General features: G+C 36.9%; 1 protein-coding gene and 1 pseudogene across 1 annotated transcript in view; one reads left to right on the top strand and one right to left on the bottom strand.

The window, feature by feature from the left end:
• Window positions 1-990: 990 nt before the first annotated feature.
• Window positions 991-2,720, bottom strand: LOC127423792 (cystatin-A-like; annotated as a pseudogene).
• A 7,264-nt stretch (window positions 2,721-9,984) lies between these two features.
• LOC127423707 (lipocalin-like) overlaps window positions 9,985-19,924 on the top strand; it is a 33,833-nt gene continuing 23,893 nt past the window's right edge. The window contains exons 1-2 of the mRNA XM_051668228.1: window positions 9,985-10,173; window positions 10,724-10,825. Of these exons, the coding sequence (XP_051524188.1) occupies window positions 10,099-10,173; window positions 10,724-10,825 (177 nt within the window). The 5' untranslated portion in view covers window positions 9,985-10,098. The remainder of the gene's footprint in view (window positions 10,174-10,723; window positions 10,826-19,924) is intronic.

The following is a 19,924-nucleotide window of genomic DNA, read 5'->3' as shown; positions in this document are numbered from 1 at the left end:
CTTTAAGATCAGTGGTTAAGATTTGAGTCAGTGATGTCACGTGTCATTGGCTCTTACATGTTTTGTGACTATATTCAATAGTTCGGATATATCTTTTGAATGAGATGTGACTGCCTTCATGGAGGGGGAAGAATTTAGCGACTAAAACCTTAAGTTTCACTCTGTTCTCAAGCGGCAGTATTTGATGCAATGAAAGTAGGAGCGGGTTGCCCTGGAGCAACCTGGGCTTAAAGGTGCACTCAGTTATATTCTTGTTTAAGTTGCACTAACATCTAATTGGCATATATGCAGCATCACACAAGAGCAAAGTTCATAGTTATCAAAAGTCATGTTTCCATCCATGTTAAAGACTTAATTTATAGGTAAAATCGGAATATCACAAAAACAATTTGCCATTCCATGTGTTATTTCCTTGTTGAAGCAAAGTCACATGACTATTTTTACATAAATTCTGTAGGAATATATTTGGTATATGTTTTTCCATCATAGGTTATGCATATGACAACATGGCAGCACTCATGAATGTGCACTCAGCACCATTTAGAATAAAGACGTTTTTTCTGTAAGACTGATATGACTTGAGTCTTCATCGTCATTTTAAACATGTTTTCAAAAATACTATTCATTTCTTTATTTTTAATAGTTTAGCAATAACAATAGAAAAAAAATCGATGAATGCACTTCTAAATGCCTCAAAGGGACAATTATAGTACTTCATTAATCATGCCTTGAGGGTTATAAACAAACCAGTATACATAATGATGTATGTCCATGTTCAACTACTTAAGCAAGATACATTTTATTACAGTGACACAAGGACGTAACTACATATTCAGGATTGGGGGGGGGCAAAAGTAATAATTTAATAATCAACCATGGAAAAGCCCCATATCAGTAGACTGCTCTTATGAATGGGCGGGGGGCATGTCCCCCTCAGTGTCTATGGTGACGTAATTTGTTGTTCACAGTAAAACACATTTACACAGGCACTTAGGTGTCAGAATGTTGATTTTATTATTGTTACAAGCCACTGTAACATCTTTATTGTTACAATGTTGTTACAAGATAAGATACAGTGTCTGTTGATGTTTGTATGTTATTCTTTAAAGGGTTGCAGAGGGTCACTTTGTTTTTTAGGATACTGGATTCCCTCGCACCTTCAGCTCCCCTCCATTGCAAGGCAGAGCTGCAAATACCATCACATGAACGCATTCATCTCCTCCAACATCCACCTGAGAGAGAGAGAGAGAGAGACATGATGAACAACAATTTGCAAGTAAATACGTAGTTGACATGAAATAATTTTGGGAGACATATCCTCTGTACTCTATCTAAAACTATTTTAAACATGAATTGAGGGACTATACATGGAATATTTGTACTTTTAAAATGTAATTGGTCACACCACAGAATCATGATAGTTAAAATGAACTAGTGAAATTAAAACTACAACGGTGACCACTTTTTGCATCTAACAATATACACTTTCCCTTATACCAATATATACATTTTAACATAAAATCTTGATGTTGAGAAATGTCCATATGTCAACTTCCCAACTATCTGTGATATCTATTCGAATAAACTACATGGATATGTTATTCATAAACGACCCAGATATTGTGTGCTTGCAAAAACAAACAAACAATGAGAACCACTAACTTACCTTGATTACATAGTTTGTTCCTGCTACAGTCTGAAAAGCGAAGCTTACAGCAGAGAAAACCTTGAAGTTGACATCAGGTAAGAGTTTTTGTACTTGTGGCTTCACCTGAATAAACAGATAGCACATTTTATATTAGTCTATATTTTATTATTTTTAGTAGTTGTCATACTAGTAGGAATGTTTTGAAAATATCAATAATCAAGTTGATTCAGTTGGTTAAAATCAACTGAAATCAACGTTTCAAAGGAAGTGATTAGTATAACGCAGTATTTGATTTGTTCAGTTTCGATGTTTTCAACTCCATGAGAAACTATTGATTGTTCAGAAGAATGATTATTCAGTTAGTTATGTTAATACATTTGTATACATTTCATGTATGTGGTTGTGCATTCATGCACTCATATGACTCATCATGGGTTCGATTCTCACACTGCAAAAAACGATTTTTAAAGACAAATATTTTTGTCTTGTTTTCCTGTAAAATTATCTAAACATTCTTAAAACGTGATTTATTTACTTGTCAAGCAAAATGGGATATTAAGTCTTGTTTTAAGATAAATCTGACAAAATGTGTGAACTTTAGACTTAAAACAAGATAAAAAATCTGCCAATGGGGTAAGCAAAATAAACTAGTCTATAGTTCACAAATTCTGTCAGATTTATCTTAAAACAAGACTTAATATCATATCCCAGTTTGCTTGACAAGTAAATAAATCACATTTTAAGAATGTTTAGATAATTTTACAGGAAAACAAGACAAAAATACTTGTCTTGAAAATCTTTTTTTTTTTTTTTTTTTTTTTTTACAGTGCAGGGATTTAGGGAATATGCATACTTATTTAAAAATGTATGCTTTGACTGCACTGTAAGTTTCTTTGTAAAAAGCATCTGCCAAAATGCATAATAATTTAAAAAATACATCTCCAACCTCTTGGGTGATTTTCTTCACCTCTGGTGTGGCAGGCTCCACCTTGCTCCAGCCTCCAACAATCTGTTTATCCATGAGTAAATGAAATAAAAATGTGTCATCAAACAGACTGACTCTCACAATGACATTACTGCACTATATATGTTGCCAAGAGCACATGACCTGCAGCTGTCACTGGAATATACCAAGTTGTTACAACAAAGGGTGCAAATTAAGTAGGATACAACAGGGCAATTATCGTTTTGTGTTCACAAAATGTATCAAGATAAAAATGTTAAAAATGTTATTGAATATTGAGGGAGCAATATCATTTGTGTGGAAAGAAATAATAACGGAAGTTTGTTTTGATTAAAATCCAGTTTTAAAAAAGTTATCCCACACTTGGGGTAAAAGTCAGCCACTTTTAACATTTTTCAGAGCAAATCTATTCGCCATACTTAAGAAAAACTATGTGTTTTATAGGGGCCTTCAGCTATGCAACAGGGGGTCCTTTTACCCCAAATACTATCCTTTCACTTATTGCACTTATTAACTTGATTTATTGACCTTGAACAAAACTGAAAATGATAAATAAGTATTTTGTCCTGGGTAGCTCAGTGGTAAAAAACGCTGGCTACCACCCCTTGAGTTCACTAGTTCAAATCCCAGGGTGTGCTGAGTGACTCCAGCCAGGTCTCCTAAGCAACCAAATTGGCCCGGTTGCTAGGGAGGGTAGAGTCACATGGGGTAACCTCCTCGTGGTCGCTATAATGTGGTTTGTTCTCGGTGGGGTGCGTGGTGAGTTGAGCGTGGATGCCACAGTGAAGCCTCCACATGCACTATGTCTCCGTGGCAACAAGCCACGTGATAAGATGCGGGGTTGATGGTCTCGGATGCGGAGGCAACTGGGATTCATCCTCCTCCACCCGGATTGAGGCGAATCTCTACGTGACCACGAGGACTTAAAAAAAAATAAAGCGCACTGGGAATTGGGCATTCCAAATTGGGTGAAAAAGGGGGAAAATCCAACAAAAAAAGAATAAGTATTTTGTCCCAAAATAAATGTTAATTTCAGGGATTTTCGTCAGTAACATAAATTTGCAACATTTAAAAAAAATATTAAAAATTAGATAAAATTGCCTCAAAATCAACCTTTAGACACCACACGCAAAAATCTCATGAATCAGGAATTTTTCTGCAGTGCATATTGACAAAAATGTTTTTAGGAAAGTGCTGTGGTAGTTTTTGTTGCTATTTAGTGTTTTGGGAGAAAATAAAATAAAATGTGCCTTTTACTCCGGGGGGTCTTTAGCCCTGTTGTACCCTATTAATAAAGTGCAGAATCAACTTTATGCTGCTTTAATAATCAATATTGAGGTAAAAAAACAAAACAATGGGAGCACATGGAATTTACTCATTTTATTTACCAGCAGGCTTTAGATTTCATATAGCTTACAGAGTAAAAAGTGATCATGTGTAATTTTTACATTTAAGATTTCTACCCGAACTAACCTTTAAAAATTACATTTGTTGGTATAACTTAATGAAATCAAGTTGATTTAGTCATATTAAATGATTTTTGATTTGAGCTATCAGCACTTTTGGAACACTGCTCGTCCAATCAGATTCGAGGACCGGAACTAACTCTTGTATAATATTTTTTACTCTTGATTCTTTTGCCCCTCAGACTGTGATTGTACCCTTTAATGAGAAGTTCTTCTTCTCTCTGTGCTAGACGGAGGGTGGACCAGCTTAAGGGGCATAGTGCCACTGATTGTACAGAAGTAAATTTGACTGTCAATAGGCTACACCTGTTCTAAAGGTGTGAATGTGCTAACAATGAAGGTTTGCAGCGGTTTTATTGTGAATGCTTAATTTCTCAGCAATTCGTCATACTTTTTTATGACGCTTTCTGTGTGAAAAGGCCTTTTGCCCACTTTTTGCCTCAGAAAACAAGTAACTTATTTGCAAGGAGTAGCTACAGATCTCAAAACTATTTTGTGCAATCTATCAAATTTTTTAGTTCACATCGTGGGCGTATTGCGTATAATTTACTAAGAAACTGTGCAAAGTACTACACACGCAAATCAGGGTTTCCGTTAGCTCATAATTACCGGTTTTTGACTGTTAAAATGTTCTAATGTCCGACAAATTCAAACATTGTTGAGTGTGTCAGATGAGAAGCATGTTATTCATATCGCAACAGCCCTAGACATAATTAACGTTTTTTGTTATTTTAATAGTTCTGTGTAAATGAAAAGATATGATTAATTTCCGGTGTAGTCCATCTTAAGTTCATGTTTCAGGCAGTGTCCAGTGAAGTATCCCATGTCTGACGGTTGGTTCTGGCATCAGTTCATCCTCTGTGAAGTCCATCGTAATAGACTGAAGTGATATCTGACTGGCACATGCTGCAGTTAGACATCATCTCTCAGCAACACATAGTAGTGAGAGTCAGACATCAGGCAGGACCAGAACCACCCGAGGTTCAGACAGGGAAATAAATAGAATAATATTAGCATAGATGCCATTCACTCTAAAACAGGATTATAGAATATGAGAAGTGTTTCTGGTTCACGGTTCCTGATAATGTCTCCCAGAGGAAGGATATATAAGGAGAAAAGGAGAGGCCCTAAAACTGATTCCTGTGGCACTCCATACTTAACTTTAGTTTGATCTGACAATGCCTCGTTTACACAGACAATATGGTAGCAGTCGGATAAATAGGACCTAAACCAAGTTAATGCCTGCTCACAAATGAACATAATTCTCAAGCCTATCCAAGAGAATTTCATGATCTATGTTGTAAAAGGCAGCACTAAGATCTAAAAACACTAGAAGTGAAATGCAGCCACAATAAGATGATTAGAGCAAGTAATTTGTAACTCTAATATGTGGAGTTTTGTGGAGTTTGCGAGGAAAAAACAAGCCCTTTTTGACAAATGGTATGCTGCTAACAAGAGCAAGAGTTTTTGGTTGTGCATTTAAATGAACAGAAAGTAACGTCTCTCTCTCAGCAGCCGCTGTGCTTGCTGACGAGTCTGTGCTAATGCACAGAACTGTGTTCCAGAGTGCTGAAACGCAGGTGAAGGGAGCCACAGGGGGTAGTTCCAAGTATGTCCATGGGGGGGCATATGGAGGATGCAAAGCTGTTCAAAGATGGTCATGTATGGTCAGGTTTGTTTTTACTGCCTTGATGCTGGTCATCTTATTGCTGACTGTGAGGCCTGGAAGAAGAAAAATGCATCATTTAAGCCTAAGAGTGTAGGTTTTGTGAATTCCCTTTCAGAGTCTCTGTCTCCCTCACCGGTCTCTCATTTAAACGGGTACGAACCATTTTTGTTGCGTGAGACCATGGCATGCCATAGTGGTAGAGTCACATGGGGTAACCTCCTCATGGTTGCTATAATGTGGTTCGTTCTCAGTGGGGCACGTGGTGAGTTGAGCGTGGATGCCGCGGTGGGTGGCGTGAAGCCTCCACACACGCTATGTCTCCGTGGCAACGCTCTCAACAAGCCACGTGTTAAAATGCGCAGGTTGATGGTCTCAGACGCGGAGGCAGCTGGGATTCGTCCTCCGCCATCCGGATTGAGGCGAATCACTATGCGACCACGAGGACTTAAAAGTGCATTGGGAATTGGGCATTCCAAATTGGGTGAAAAAAAAAAAACCTGGCACACGATTATGTTTTTCAGGTCATCTAGGGATTAGAAAAACGTATGAGCGGGTGTTAAGGTATTTCTTCTGGCCTGGTTTGAAGTCTGATGTTGCCATTTACTGTTGCTCGTGCCACGTCTGTCAGCTGGTGGGCAAACCAGACGATACCTCCTGCTCCATTACAGCCGATTCCTGTGATCGGACAGCCATTTCGAACGCATCATCATAGATTGCGTCGGGCCATTACCGAAGTCAAAGTCAGGTCATCAATACATACTAACCATTATGTGTGCCGCGACGCGCTATCCCGAAGCTATTCCATTGCACATTATCAAAGCTAAGACCGTGGTGAAAGAGTTAATTAAATTCTGTTCTACATTTGGGTTGCCAAAAATCATTCAAACTGATCAAGGTTCTAACTTTACCTCCACAGTGTTTTCACAGGTTCTTCACGAGCTTGCAGTCAAGCATAAATGATCCAGTACTTACCATCCCGAGTCTCATGGTGCGCTCATATTAAATTATAAGCTTCACATTTCTGCTTTGAACCCTACAAATATTGTCCCCATTCACTTCCATTGTAAGTGCCTCACTGTAACCTTCTTTTTTTTTAAAGGAGTGATGAGCCAAAATTCATTTTTTGTGATACTCAATATTAGGTCAGAAATGCTGTCAATTGAGCTTAACTTGAATAAACTTAAACCCAGAATATTCCTTTAAAATATCATAGCGGGCCACTAAGCCCCGCCTATTTTGAGACACTGTTCATTCTAACATGTTCATTGTAAGGACTACAAACTAACAGGAACAAGAATTTCAACATAAAAGTCAACACAAAAACAGGGAATATGTGACAATATTCTATTTATATGATGATGTTTAAGCGGTTCTCTTATTTCATTGGTTGTGAGAGACTGTCACGCAAGGGACTAGAAGCGTTTTTAATTCGATCCCATTTATCTTCCAGGCTACATTAATTATAAAAGAGTCATTAATAGAGACACTCACACATCTATTACAGAATATGCTGGCCTCGCATCAGTATAAACTAAAATTGGCAGGGGAGAGAAACATAAGGGACGAGATATCATGAGAAATAAATGTGTTTAACCCAAGGGTGTAGATTTGGCTTGAAGAAGAGGTGTGCCGTGTCTTCCGAAAACATAAAACAAGGAAAGCACAGGGCCCAGATGGCATTTCACCCGCTTGTCTTAAATCCTGTGCTAACCAGCTGGCCCCCATCTTCACACAGATCTTCAATAGATCACTGGAGCAGTGTGAAGCCCCATGCTGCTTCAAATGCTCAGTCATCATTCCTGTCCCAAAGAAACCAAAAATCACAGGACTTAATGACTACAGACCTGTCGCCCTGACGTCTGTGGTCATGAAATCATTTGAGAGACTGGTGTTGGCCCACCTGAAGAACATCACTGGACCCTTTCTAGATCCCCTTCAATTTGCTTATCGATCAAACAGGTCTGTGGATGATGCAGTCAACATAGGATTGCATCATATCCTGCAACATCTGGACAGACCAGGGACATATGCAAGGATCCTTTTTGTGGACTTCAGTTCGGCTTTCAACACCATCATCCCAGCTATCCTCCAGACTAAATTACACCAACTCTCTGTTCCCACGTCCATCTGTCAGTGGATTACCAGCTTTCTGACGGACAGGCAGCAGCTAGTAAGACAGGGGAAATTCACTTCCAGCACATGTACAATAAGCACTGGTGCCCCCAGGGATGTGTGCTCTCCCCACTACTCTTCTCCCTGCACACCAGTGACTGCATCGCCAAGGACCCCTCTGTCAAGCTCCTGAAGTTTGAAGTTTGAAGTTTCACTGTCAGAACTTTAAATAAGTCCTAGTAGGAATGCACATATCCTCACAGAAATTGATATATGATGTTACAATATCTGTGAGCTCGTCCAGGTCTGTGGCTGCAGCCTCAAAAACACCTCAATCCATGCAATCGAAGCAGGCTTGTAGTTCCCGATCTGCTTCATTGGTCCATCTCTTTACAGTCATTTCTACTGGCTTGGTTGATTTTAATTTCTGCCTGTAGGTTGGAAGAAGATGAACCAGACAGTGATTAGAGAGGCCCAAAGCTGCTCTAGGGACAGAGCGATATGCATCCTTTATTGTTGTGTAGCAATGATCCTGTATGTTCCTGTCTCTGGTGGGGCATGTGATGTGCTGTTTGTATTTGGGCAGTTCACATGTGAGATTTGCTTTGTTAAAATCCCCAAGAATAATAATAACTGAGTCCGGGTATTGTTGTTCTGTGTCTGTGATTTGATTTGATCAGCCAGCTGTTGCAGCGCTGCATTCAAACACGCGTTTGGCGCAATATACACACTCACCAGAATAAACGAGGAAAACTCCAGCGGCGAGTAGAAAGGCTTACAGTTAATAAAGAGCGCTTCCAAATTAGGACAGCACAACCTCTTTAACGTTGTTACATCTGTACTCCAACTTTCATTGATATAAAAGCACGTTCCACCGCCTCTCGTTTTCCCCATTAACTCCGTGATGCGATCCGCTCTGAACAGCTGGAAGCCCAGTAGATGTAATGCGCTGTCCGGAATGGCTTCACTCAGCCAGGTTTCTGTGAAGCACAAGGCAGCAGAGGTTGAAAAGTCCTTGTTTGTGCGGGTAAGGAGATGTAGTTCGTCCGTTTTGTTAGGAAGAGAGTGGAGATTCGCTAAGTGAATACTCGACAGCGCTGTTCGAAATCCGTGCCGACGGAGTTTGGCCAGCACACCGGCTCGTCTCCCTCACCTGCATCTCTTGAACAGCAGAGCTGCGCTTCCAACTTAAATGTCTAGCAAAATGTCTGAATATTCGAAAACCGGGAAAAGATTGTCTGGTACATGCTGTCGTATGTTCAGCAGTTCGCCTCTGTTAAAACGGACTGGAAAAAGATTACTAAACACAGGACATACAAACAAAAACAACAAAAGAACTGAGGAGCTCCACACTGAGGCAGCCATCCGCGGCGGCATCATGATGACTATAGAGATATATATATATATATATACATACACGCTACCGGTCAAAAGTTTAGGGTCACTTACTCATTCTTTATTATAATTTTTTGTTTTTTTTCACATTTTAGAATAATAGTAAAGTCATCAAAACTATGGAATAACATAAATGGAACTATGGGAATTATGTTGTGACTAAACAAAATCCAAAATAAATCAAAACTGTGTTATATTTTAGCATCTTCAAAGTAGTCACCCTTTGTCTAGAATTTGCAGACATGTACTCTTGACATTTTCTCAACCAACTTCTTGAGGTATCACCCTGGGATGCTTTTTAAACAGTATTGATTGAGTTCCCATCTATGTTGGGCACTTATTGGCTGCTTTTCTTTATTTTTTGGTCCAAGTCATCAATTTCAAAAACTTTTTTTATTTATTTTTTTATTACATTTTAGTTTTATAATGAAATAAATTAATATGGTGGCACAATTATATTTTTGTCTACAAAACTCATTTCAAACATTTAAGCATACGCCTTCAGATCAAGTACTTGTTTGTTTTGTACATTCCAGGGGAGATTCCATCTCCCCTGGAATGTACACCCTTGGTTAAACCTTTAAACTACACTTGTATTAATATATGTTTACGGTATATATTGGTCAATTAATAATGTTTATGGTTTCAGTTAGTGTCTTATAGCTCTTTCTTACACTCACACTGATAACTTCACCCCTTTATAGTTGATTACATGGTACATTCCATATGCTCATGGTCATATGATCTTAGCAACATAAACAGTGAAGTAGTGTCATTTCTGGGAGTTGGACTGCCTAACAAGTTTCGTTTATTACATCTCGATATTGATAACTAAATTACAGCAATGTCGACACAAATGGTTGGAGGAACATGTGCGGTGAAGGACGCCACTCCAGAGGTGCAGAACATCTGTGATGAGGTAAGATGTTTTTTTGTTTTTTTATTGTGGTGTCAGCTGATCTATGAGTGCACATGACAGGCATTTATTATAATAAGTTATGTGATAACTAAATAAATAATGTGGGATTGAATTCACTTTTTTTTTATTTTTTTTAATTAAAAGCAAAGAAGTTACAGGCAGGAAGTTAGATTAGTAATTAAATAAAAAAACTATACAGTATTTATCAATTATGTAAAAAAGGGAAAATTTAAAGCTAAACAGATCAAAATTATTTACAAAACAAAATTGTTCGTTTCACTTAAACACAGTTAATGCTGATTTATTAACACGAGTTATCATCACATGGTGTTGAGTCAGCATTTGGGTGAATCATTGTGGTTCACTGTGTTAGTAATGAGTCAAACTAAACACTGTGTTATCATTTGAAACATGTTTTCTTCTTGTCTTTCACAAAGATGCATTAATATAAAATATAAACAAATATATATGTGTGAATACAAGCATTTTCTAGGACCATTAAGATGTTTTGCATTATTTCCAAATATCAAATGTGCCTCTTTTAATTTAGGTGAAGCCAGAAGCAGAAGAAAAAGCTGGAAAGAAGTTTAATGTTTTCACTGCCAAATCTTTCACCACACAAGTTGTGACAGGAACCAACTATTTCATCAAGGTAAACTCTAATTTATTTATTTTTACTAAATAGGTTTGGTAGGATATGAACTTGTGAATTTTTCGACTTGTACACTGCTTATACTTGTATCTATCTATCTATTTGCAGAAAGTAGTTTGTGTGTATTAAACATCTGAGTATTTTCATTCTTAATTTTTTCTTTAGGTCAGCGTCGGAGGGGATGAATTTGTTCATCTGAGAGTTCATAAATCTCTCCCTCACAGTGGAGGAAAACTACATCTGCATGCAATTCAGACCTCTAAAACGCACCATGACCCTATTGGATTCTTCTAATCAAACACAGAAATAATCCATCTTATCTTCTAATGGGTTCTCTCATTCTCCCACCCAAACAAGTTACTCAACTATTAATGTTACAGCATTTTTATTCAAATCTACATCATTAAAGTGAAGCCAATATTCAGCTTTTAATGTATGTGTGTCATAGATATTCCTCATCATTCCAGATCTGTTTTATAAAGTAAAATGCTACTTTTAAAATAAAGGGAAATCTCATATTTGAAATGAATGTATCTGTGTTTTATTTACACCCTCTGGAAGAATATAATTGTAAAATATTTTTGAACACACAAATTATTGTAACTATGAGCCCGCATACACATTTAGAAGATATAACAGTAATAATCTATTAAAATCTTATTAGCATGTTATCCTTTATTCAAGCAATGTTTTATATGTATATATATCTATATATATAAATATACAGGGTGGCCCAAAAACAACATGGCCACTATGTTTGATTGCTCATGTCTTAGAAAATGCATAAAGACGTTTGCACGATTTTTGGCGTACTTCTACGATTTTTTGTTATCAACAAAATGACGTCACTGTGACGTCATCATGAGCAACAACATACTACAAATAAATAAGTAAATCATTTGGCCCAAAAAAAACGGGGCCACATGGCAAAAGAGAAGCACCTAATTTGCTGCCATTGAAAACTTAGCTAAACGATTTACTTATTTATTTGTAGCAAGTTGTTGCTCACTATGACATCACAGTGATGACATTTTGTTGTTTATGAGCAACCAAACATAGTGGCCCTGCTTTCTGGGGGCCACCCTGTATATATAGTATATTTAATGTAGATGGTCAGTGTCTTTTCAGATCCATTTATGACCGTACATGTTGGAAATGTTTGGTAAATATTTTAGAAGTACATACATATCATACAGACATCTTGTACTAAGTCACACTCTGTTAGTTATTAAGTAAAATTCTGTATAAACTTATGCTTTAATTTGGTTTAATCTTAAACTATAATGGGTTATGCTGAAGGCTTATTGTTCAATGATTTTCTAGACAAATACAAAAAACAAGTAGTATGATAAACGTTATTTTTCTGTTGTTTTTCTACTTAGGTAGCAGCCAACAAAGAGGACATTGCTTTCTGTTTTGGATCAAGGAAGCTTTTGTTGACTCACATATCTTTCCCTGACACAACCAGTTTAGCAATGAGAATAGTGCCATAATAATAGTCATAAAGTAGTAGCATAGTAGCCTACATAGTGAACTCATTATTTATAGGCTTCAAGAGATAGACTTTGGGCTTGGCCTGGTGGGTTAGTGGTGATTGTGCTGTGACCGGATAAGATGGAACTGGGTAGTTTGGATGGAGAAGATAAATCTTCACTCATAAATAGCAAGGAATCGTCCCAGGTCTTACAAACCTCATACAAACGGAAAAATAGGGAATCTGATTTGGATGACAACTCAACAGAAGCAGGAGGAAATGTCAAGACAAGGCAAATGGAGGTTGAAAAAAAGACTGTAGAAACATTTCTGCAATAATTGAAAAATCAATAATCCAATGAGACTGACGGAAATAATACAACAGTTTTACTTGGCAATATTGCATCAGCAAGGTGATTTACAGCAAGGATGAAAAACAACAGGATGCAGAATTAAAGTTGAAAGAGTTAGGAGGTGTAGCTATAAAATGTCACATGCACAGAGGAATAGTTCACCCCAAAATGAAAATTCTCTCATCATTTACTCACCCTCATGCTATCTCAGATGTGTATGACTTTCTTTCTTCTGCAGAACACAAATGAAGAATATTTCAGCTGTGTTACTCCATACAATCCAAGTGAATGATGTCCAGAACTTTGAAGTTCCAAAAATCACATAAAGGATAAAAATAATCAGAGTCCAGTAGTTAAAGGAATATTCTGGGTTCATATGTGCTGAATTGAACTGTGATACATTTCGATCCATATTTATAGAGCAAGTAGAGGACGTTGTCATGGCCAAACTCTCAAATATTTGGTATCTCTGAAAAGCCCAGGGAGTCCTCTGATAATACCCCAAGATTTACCACTGTAGCAGATATGAGCTAAGAAAAACTTAAATAGCAAATGTCCTACACTAATATGAATTGCTGGGCCTCAGGAGGATAATGACCATTAAAGCCTGATGTATCAAATATGATACATTAAAAAAAAAAACATGTGCAATTATTTTTTTATTTATTTCTTCTTATAGTTTGCCTAATGGTACTAAAAACTGTTTAACATGTCAGTTTAATGTCAAAAAATTAGAATTTTATGACAATTCTTTCCTATGTCAGGCTTTACAGGGTTAAAGACAGACTTAACATGAGCTCTGAGGTTGTTCAGCGATGGTATATGCTTCCGTTGAAGCCATCAGTCTGCATTATTTCAACAAAATCATGTTTAATATGTGAGTTCCTGGTAAACAACTACATTACCCATGGGCCAGCAGGGAAAACTTCACCAATCAGAGAACCGTGGCCAAAAAAGCCCGCAAAACGAGCTCAGGAGCAACCGCCCATTTCCATGACGTAACCAAGTTGGTCTCCTTTCACCCTTAAACTACTTATAGTTGTACATATCGGACTATTTTGCAATAAATATAAAATATGTTGTTTCTATACTTATAATCAACAACCTAAAATCAGTAGTTTTATAGATTCCCATCGTTTTGATTTAAATGCATCATTCGCAATGCTTCTTGGGATTGTAGTCGTAAAAGACGCTAAGTATACAATTTTGCACCTTTGTCTTTTTGTCCGATTTTTGCCTCAAAACAAAGTTTGTAATATTGTGATTCACTTCAGAGCTGGTTGATTTGGTTCATGGCTTACTATTCTCCTCATGAATTGTGCCTGATGGTCTTCCGGTGGCGAAGAATTTCCCCTCTTGAATTTCGAGTGGTGTTTAAGTTTGGTGAACCTGATGATTCTAATTGATGATGCACAGTTTTCTAGTTCCGGTCTCCATAATAAGCCACCAATATGAGCTTTCCAGATGGAGAACAACAACCATTTTAAGTGTTAGTTTGAGTAAAATAAGTTCAGGCTCAACTTGTGCAGTCGTTGGGCTGTCGTAACAACTCAAAGTAGTTAATGATATCAACGTAACTAACCTCGGTCCTTAGCTTCACGTCATCAACCCACTCCTTCAACTTTGATGAGTGAGGCACTGTCAAAAAAAACCTTACCCTTATTCCAAATGTCGTTTGTAGTGCCCTTTGAAATGAACATATATGTTCACTTTAAAATAATCTTACTTAAGATCGATGAATACCGTGTGAAGGCCACTTGGCTTGGCACTATTAGTCGACCTTGTGATTCCTGTGTACATTTCTGGCCGTTGTAAAAACACAGTAGACCGATAATGGATTTTGCTGAAACAGATAACTAATGTGGTGGAAAGGCCAATAACCGATTAATCTGCCGATAGTTTTTAAAATCACTTTATAGAATGTCAAAAAAAAAAAAAAAAAAAAGGTCTTTACTGTGCTGGGTAAAGACAAAGAGTCCAAAATGAATAAAATCCCAGATGCAGTTTTTTGTTCAACCAAAATCCCAATAATAACCAGAAAAAAATGAAGATTTGGTGCATAACGTGGGACTTTTAAGTATAAACAAGCCTGAAACACACCAGGAAATTTTATTTTGAAATGATGGAGAAACTATCTGCAACTATCAAAATTTTTTTGCAGATAACCGATAGTTCTAAAAAGCAACTATCGGCACCGTTTAATCGGTAAAACCGATATATCTGTCCACGTCTATTTGCCACTATGATGTGGCTTCTATGCGGAGTAAAAGCACTTTATATGAGCAAATTCATGCAGCAGCATTCTGTACAGTCTGAAGACGATCAAGAGCTGTTTTGTTGAGACAAATAAAAAGAGCATTACAATAATCTAACCGAGAAGAAATAAAAGCATGGATAATCATCTCCAATTCTGCCTTTGACACCAGCCATCTTCATTTTGAAATATTCCTCAAATGGAAAAAGCACTTACAAACCAATTTTTTGGAATGACAATCTAAAGACTTCGATTTGTCAAACACAACACCTAAGTTTCTGAGACTCGATTTAACAGAGGAGCCTAAAGAACCAATTTGCTGCCAAATATGAGGAATTACACTATCAAGGGCAATGATCAGAGTTTCTCTTTTATCAGTGTTCAATTGGAGAAAGTTGTCCGCTAATCATTGCTTGATGTCAGTCAAGCAACCAATGACATCAAGCCTGATAATTTGTGAAACTCAGAAACTTTGAAGGAACAATATAGCTGGATATCATCAGCATATAGGTGGTAGGAGACATTACTGAACCGGCTGATATGCTGTCCTAGAGGAATTATATATAACAAAAACAGAATTGGACCAAAAACAGAACCCTGAGGAACCCTACAGGACAGGACTGTTGTCTCTGACAAGATCTGATTTACAAGATCTGTGATGGGGTAAGTCGAGACCGGTTTTGCTTTTGTTATGGATGTGTTAGCTGATCTATGAGTGAACACGATGAGCATTTATTAATAAATGATCTAAGATCACAGCTTTTTTCAAGTCAAAGATTATCAAAGGCACGTTATAGCATGCGGCATTGATTGCAGGAAATTCCATTTTATTTTTGCAAGCTCCAAGACAAAAAAAAATAAGCGATAAATTAGAAATTTAAAGGGATAGTTCATCCAAAAATAATAATTCTGTCATCATTTACCGTCCCAGATGTGTATGACTTTCTTTCTTCTGCTGAACCCAAAGGCCGATTTTTAGGAGACTATCTCAGCTCTGTAGATCCATACAATGCAAGTCAACAGGGTCCAAAACTTTGAAGCTCAAAAAGCACATGAAGGCAGCATAAAAGTAATCCAACGATTCAGTGGTTAAATCCATGATAGGTGTGGGTGAGAAACAAAATAGTATTAAAGTATTTTTTTTTTTACTATAAATAACCCTAAGCGCTCTTCTCTCCTAAGAGTTCTTCTTTTGTTATTGGCGATTTGCATTATTTGTGAATATCGCCACCTACTGGGCAGGGAGGAGAATTTATAGTAAAAAAAACTTAAATATTGGTCTGTTTCACACCAACACCTATCATATTGCTTCTGAAGACATGGATTTAACCACTGTAATTGTGTGGATTACTTTTATGCTGTTTTATGTGCTTTTTTGAGCTTCAAAGTTCTAGCCACCATTCACTTGCATTGTATGGACCTACAGAGCTGAAATATTCTTCTAAAAATCTTCATTTCATTTGTGTTCAGCAGAAGTAAGAAAGTCATACACATGAATGTAAAGAACATTATATGGTGTTGAATCAGCCTTTGGGTGTAATGGGTGTATCATTGTGTTAATCAAATCATAATAAATAACCAATAAACAAATCAAACTACTTATTACTACCTGTTGTTAGATGAAGCCATATGCAGAATAAAAGTCAGAAAGAAGTTTGTTGTTTTCACTGCCAGATCCTTCAGCACACAGATTGTGACAGGAACCAACTATTTTATCAAGGTAAACTCTTTTGCCAGGCTGTGATGAGCTTGTGACTTTGACCCAAATGCAAATTGGCTTTATGACAGTGATGTGACACTCATTCTTTTGTCCAGATCTATTATGTTTTTCAAACTCGTTCACTTAAAAGATGAAATTCGTGAAATACGAAATTTCGGCATGAGTAGTGCAGAATAAAGTTTTATTAATTTTTATTTACAAAAATAAGCAGTGGAACAGTTGTATTTAAAATATGATTCATTTTTGAAAAAATTTTGTCCACCAAATCAAAGTCATGTGGTGTAACCAGCATGTATTTTGTTGTTTATGATGACACAAACAATAAAACCGATAGGAGCCCTTCAGACCCACAAGACTGCGTGCACATCTTGTTTAGGTCATGTGGTGTAACCCTGAGAAAACTTCTTGATATTCTTGACCCAGAAATTCATGATATTTGTAAAAAAATAAATAAATAAATAAAAGTGTTTGAAAACTTTTGTGAAATTAATGATTAAGTTGTGTACACTCTTATGTGCTCAAGGTGCAAGGAAAGTATTTTTTAAATACCTTTTACTCGATGGTTACACCACATGACATTTTTGAAGCCATTAAATCGATTTTTTTCTTTCTTTTTTTGGTAGAAAATAATATAAAGGTTTTTCAAAAAATTTATGAAACCAAATTGGACACAAAGATTAAATTTCTACATTTGACACGTGTTTTAAACTTGATTTTTAAAAGATTTTTATCACATCTGACAACCTTATTTGTCATTGATCCATTATACAGTATATCTGTTTGCTGGAAGTGTAACATTCTAAAGTGTGTGTCTAAACCTCTAAACCTTTCGAATTTTCTTCAGGTCCACGTAGGAGGGGATGAATTCATTCACAGTGGAGAAAAACTAGAGCTGGATGGAATTCAGACCTCTAAAGCACACCACAACCCTATTTTATACTTTTAAACCAGGGGTGCTCACACTTCTATGACATACATAAACTACGTAAACATAGTTTCAAGTTCTCAAGTAATTATTCAAGACAAAGAAACAGTCCGTATCAGTAAGTATTCAAGAAAACATTCAGACATTTAAAAAATTAAATAATCAAATGTACCGTGAAACTACATAGATTACAGGTCTTCACAGCATGATTATAACATTATTGTTTATCCATTTATGATAAGCTATTGACCCCATGAGTTGGTAATGTTTGGTAAATGTTTTACAAATGGAAATCCTACAGACATCTTCTATTTTTTTTTCTTTCTCCCCATTTCTCCCCAATTGCGGTCTAAGTCCTCGTGGTGGCGTAGTGACCCACCTCAATCCGGGTGGCGGAGGATGAATTTCAGTTGCCTCCGTGTCTGAAACCGTCAATCCGCGCATCTCATCACGTGGCTTGTTGAGCACGTTACCGCAGAGACGTAGCGTGTGTGGAGGCTTCACGCTATTCTCTGCGGCATCCACACACAACTCACCACGTGCCCCATTGAGAGCGAGAACCACATTATAGCGACCACGAGGAGGTTACCCCATGTGACTCTACCCTTCCTAGCAACCGGGCCAATTTGGTTGCTTAGGAGACCTGGCTGGAGTCACTCAGCATGCCCTGGATTCAAACTCACGACTCCAGGGGTGGTAGTCAACATCAGTACTTGCTGAGCTACCCAGGCCCCCCAATACTTTCTATTTTCAAGTAGTCCCACTCGGTATGTGATAAGATAAGAACAATTCTGTATACACTTATGTTTAAATATGATGCTATATGTTATGCTGAAGGCTTGTTTTTAAATGATTCAAGTTAGTTTTGTAGACAAATATACAGTATGAATTTCTGTACAGTATGAGGAGGCAAAAACAAAAAGAGAACACTGTACACTGTAGTTTCGTATCAAGGAAGCTTTGGGCGAGTCACATGTCTTTCTCTGACACAACCGGTTTACCAGTGAAACCAGTGCCATAACAGTAATAAAGTCATATATAATATGTAATGAGGGCCCCAACTGAAAAAAAGAACAAAATGTAAAAAAATGAAATAAAATTTTTAATGACGTTGTAATCCGTTCAACATTGGCTTTGATAGCTAGGTTTTCTAATTTTGCATTAAATTTAGCATTTATGGCTCCTGAAAAAAAAAAAAAAAAAAAAAAAAAGAAAAAAAATTATTTTAAGAATTTTGGTTATTCAAACACTTTCTCAAGGCAATAAATCTTTTAGGTGTGGCTGACAATGAGAACTTCACATAAGTATATACTTATGGCAAAAGCCCAAGAGTGACTGAATCATAACATTACAAGATTTTCCAGTTTTGCAAAAAAAATAAAAAATAATAATTAATAAAAATAAAATAAAAATACAATCCAAACCCACATTTTAAACTTCAATTCTGTTTCACATGAAATATGTTGCATATCTTCAGTCAAGCTGGTGAGACAGTAAGATGAGAACTTCTGCAATTGGAAGTTTCAGAATTGTTTAGAAAAGTACAAACATATTGAAAAACAACACAGAATAGCAGAGTTTGAACCATCAAACACTCCTGCAAAACCATCTTGTGATTTTAAATGAAATAGTCATTGTGGCTGATTCTACATAATGGAGTGATTATTGTATGATAAGTGAGCTCCATGTATTTGTGTACACCATTTATTACAAGGAAAACAATTCAGATAATATAATTTTTGTTTATATAGCACTTTTTAGCGATTAAGCACAAAGTGCTTTACAGAACATAAAATCAAAAACACACACAGTAAGACAAAACACATTCACATGGTAATAAAAGCCAGTCTATACAAATGAGTTTTTAAAAGAGACTTCAAAACAGACCATAATCCCATAGCCCATAATCGTGGGGCCTTCACTACAAACTACAAATTACCTTTAGTTTTGCATCTGGAACAGCCAACAGTTCACAACAAGATTATGTAAGAGGTCTAACTGATTCATAAGGTCTTAAATATGATGTCAAATTTCCGAGGTGTGCATTTGTGAATTTTAAAGGAACGTTTCAGGTTCAGTGCAAGGTAAGATCAAACTACAGCATTTGTGGCATAATGTTGATTACCACAAAAATAATTTTGATTCGTCTGTCCTTTTCTTTAAAAAAAAAAAAAAAAAGGCCTGGGTTGCTCAGCAAGTATTGACGCTGACTACCACCCCTGGAGTCGTGAGTTAGATTCCAGGGCATGCTAAGTGACTCCAGCCAGGTCTCCTTAGCAACCAAATTGGCCCGGTTGCTAGGGAGGGTAGAGTCACATGGGATAACCTCCTTGTGGTCACAATTAGTGGTTCTCGCTCTCAACGGGGCGTGTGG

The sequence above is a fragment of the Myxocyprinus asiaticus genome, chromosome 3 (assembly GCF_019703515.2).
Source record: "Myxocyprinus asiaticus isolate MX2 ecotype Aquarium Trade chromosome 3, UBuf_Myxa_2, whole genome shotgun sequence".
Lineage (NCBI taxonomy): Eukaryota > Metazoa > Chordata > Actinopteri > Cypriniformes > Catostomidae > Myxocyprinus > Myxocyprinus asiaticus.
The sequence above is the reverse complement of the archived record's forward strand: the minus strand, read 5'-3'. Positions and strand labels throughout refer to the sequence as shown.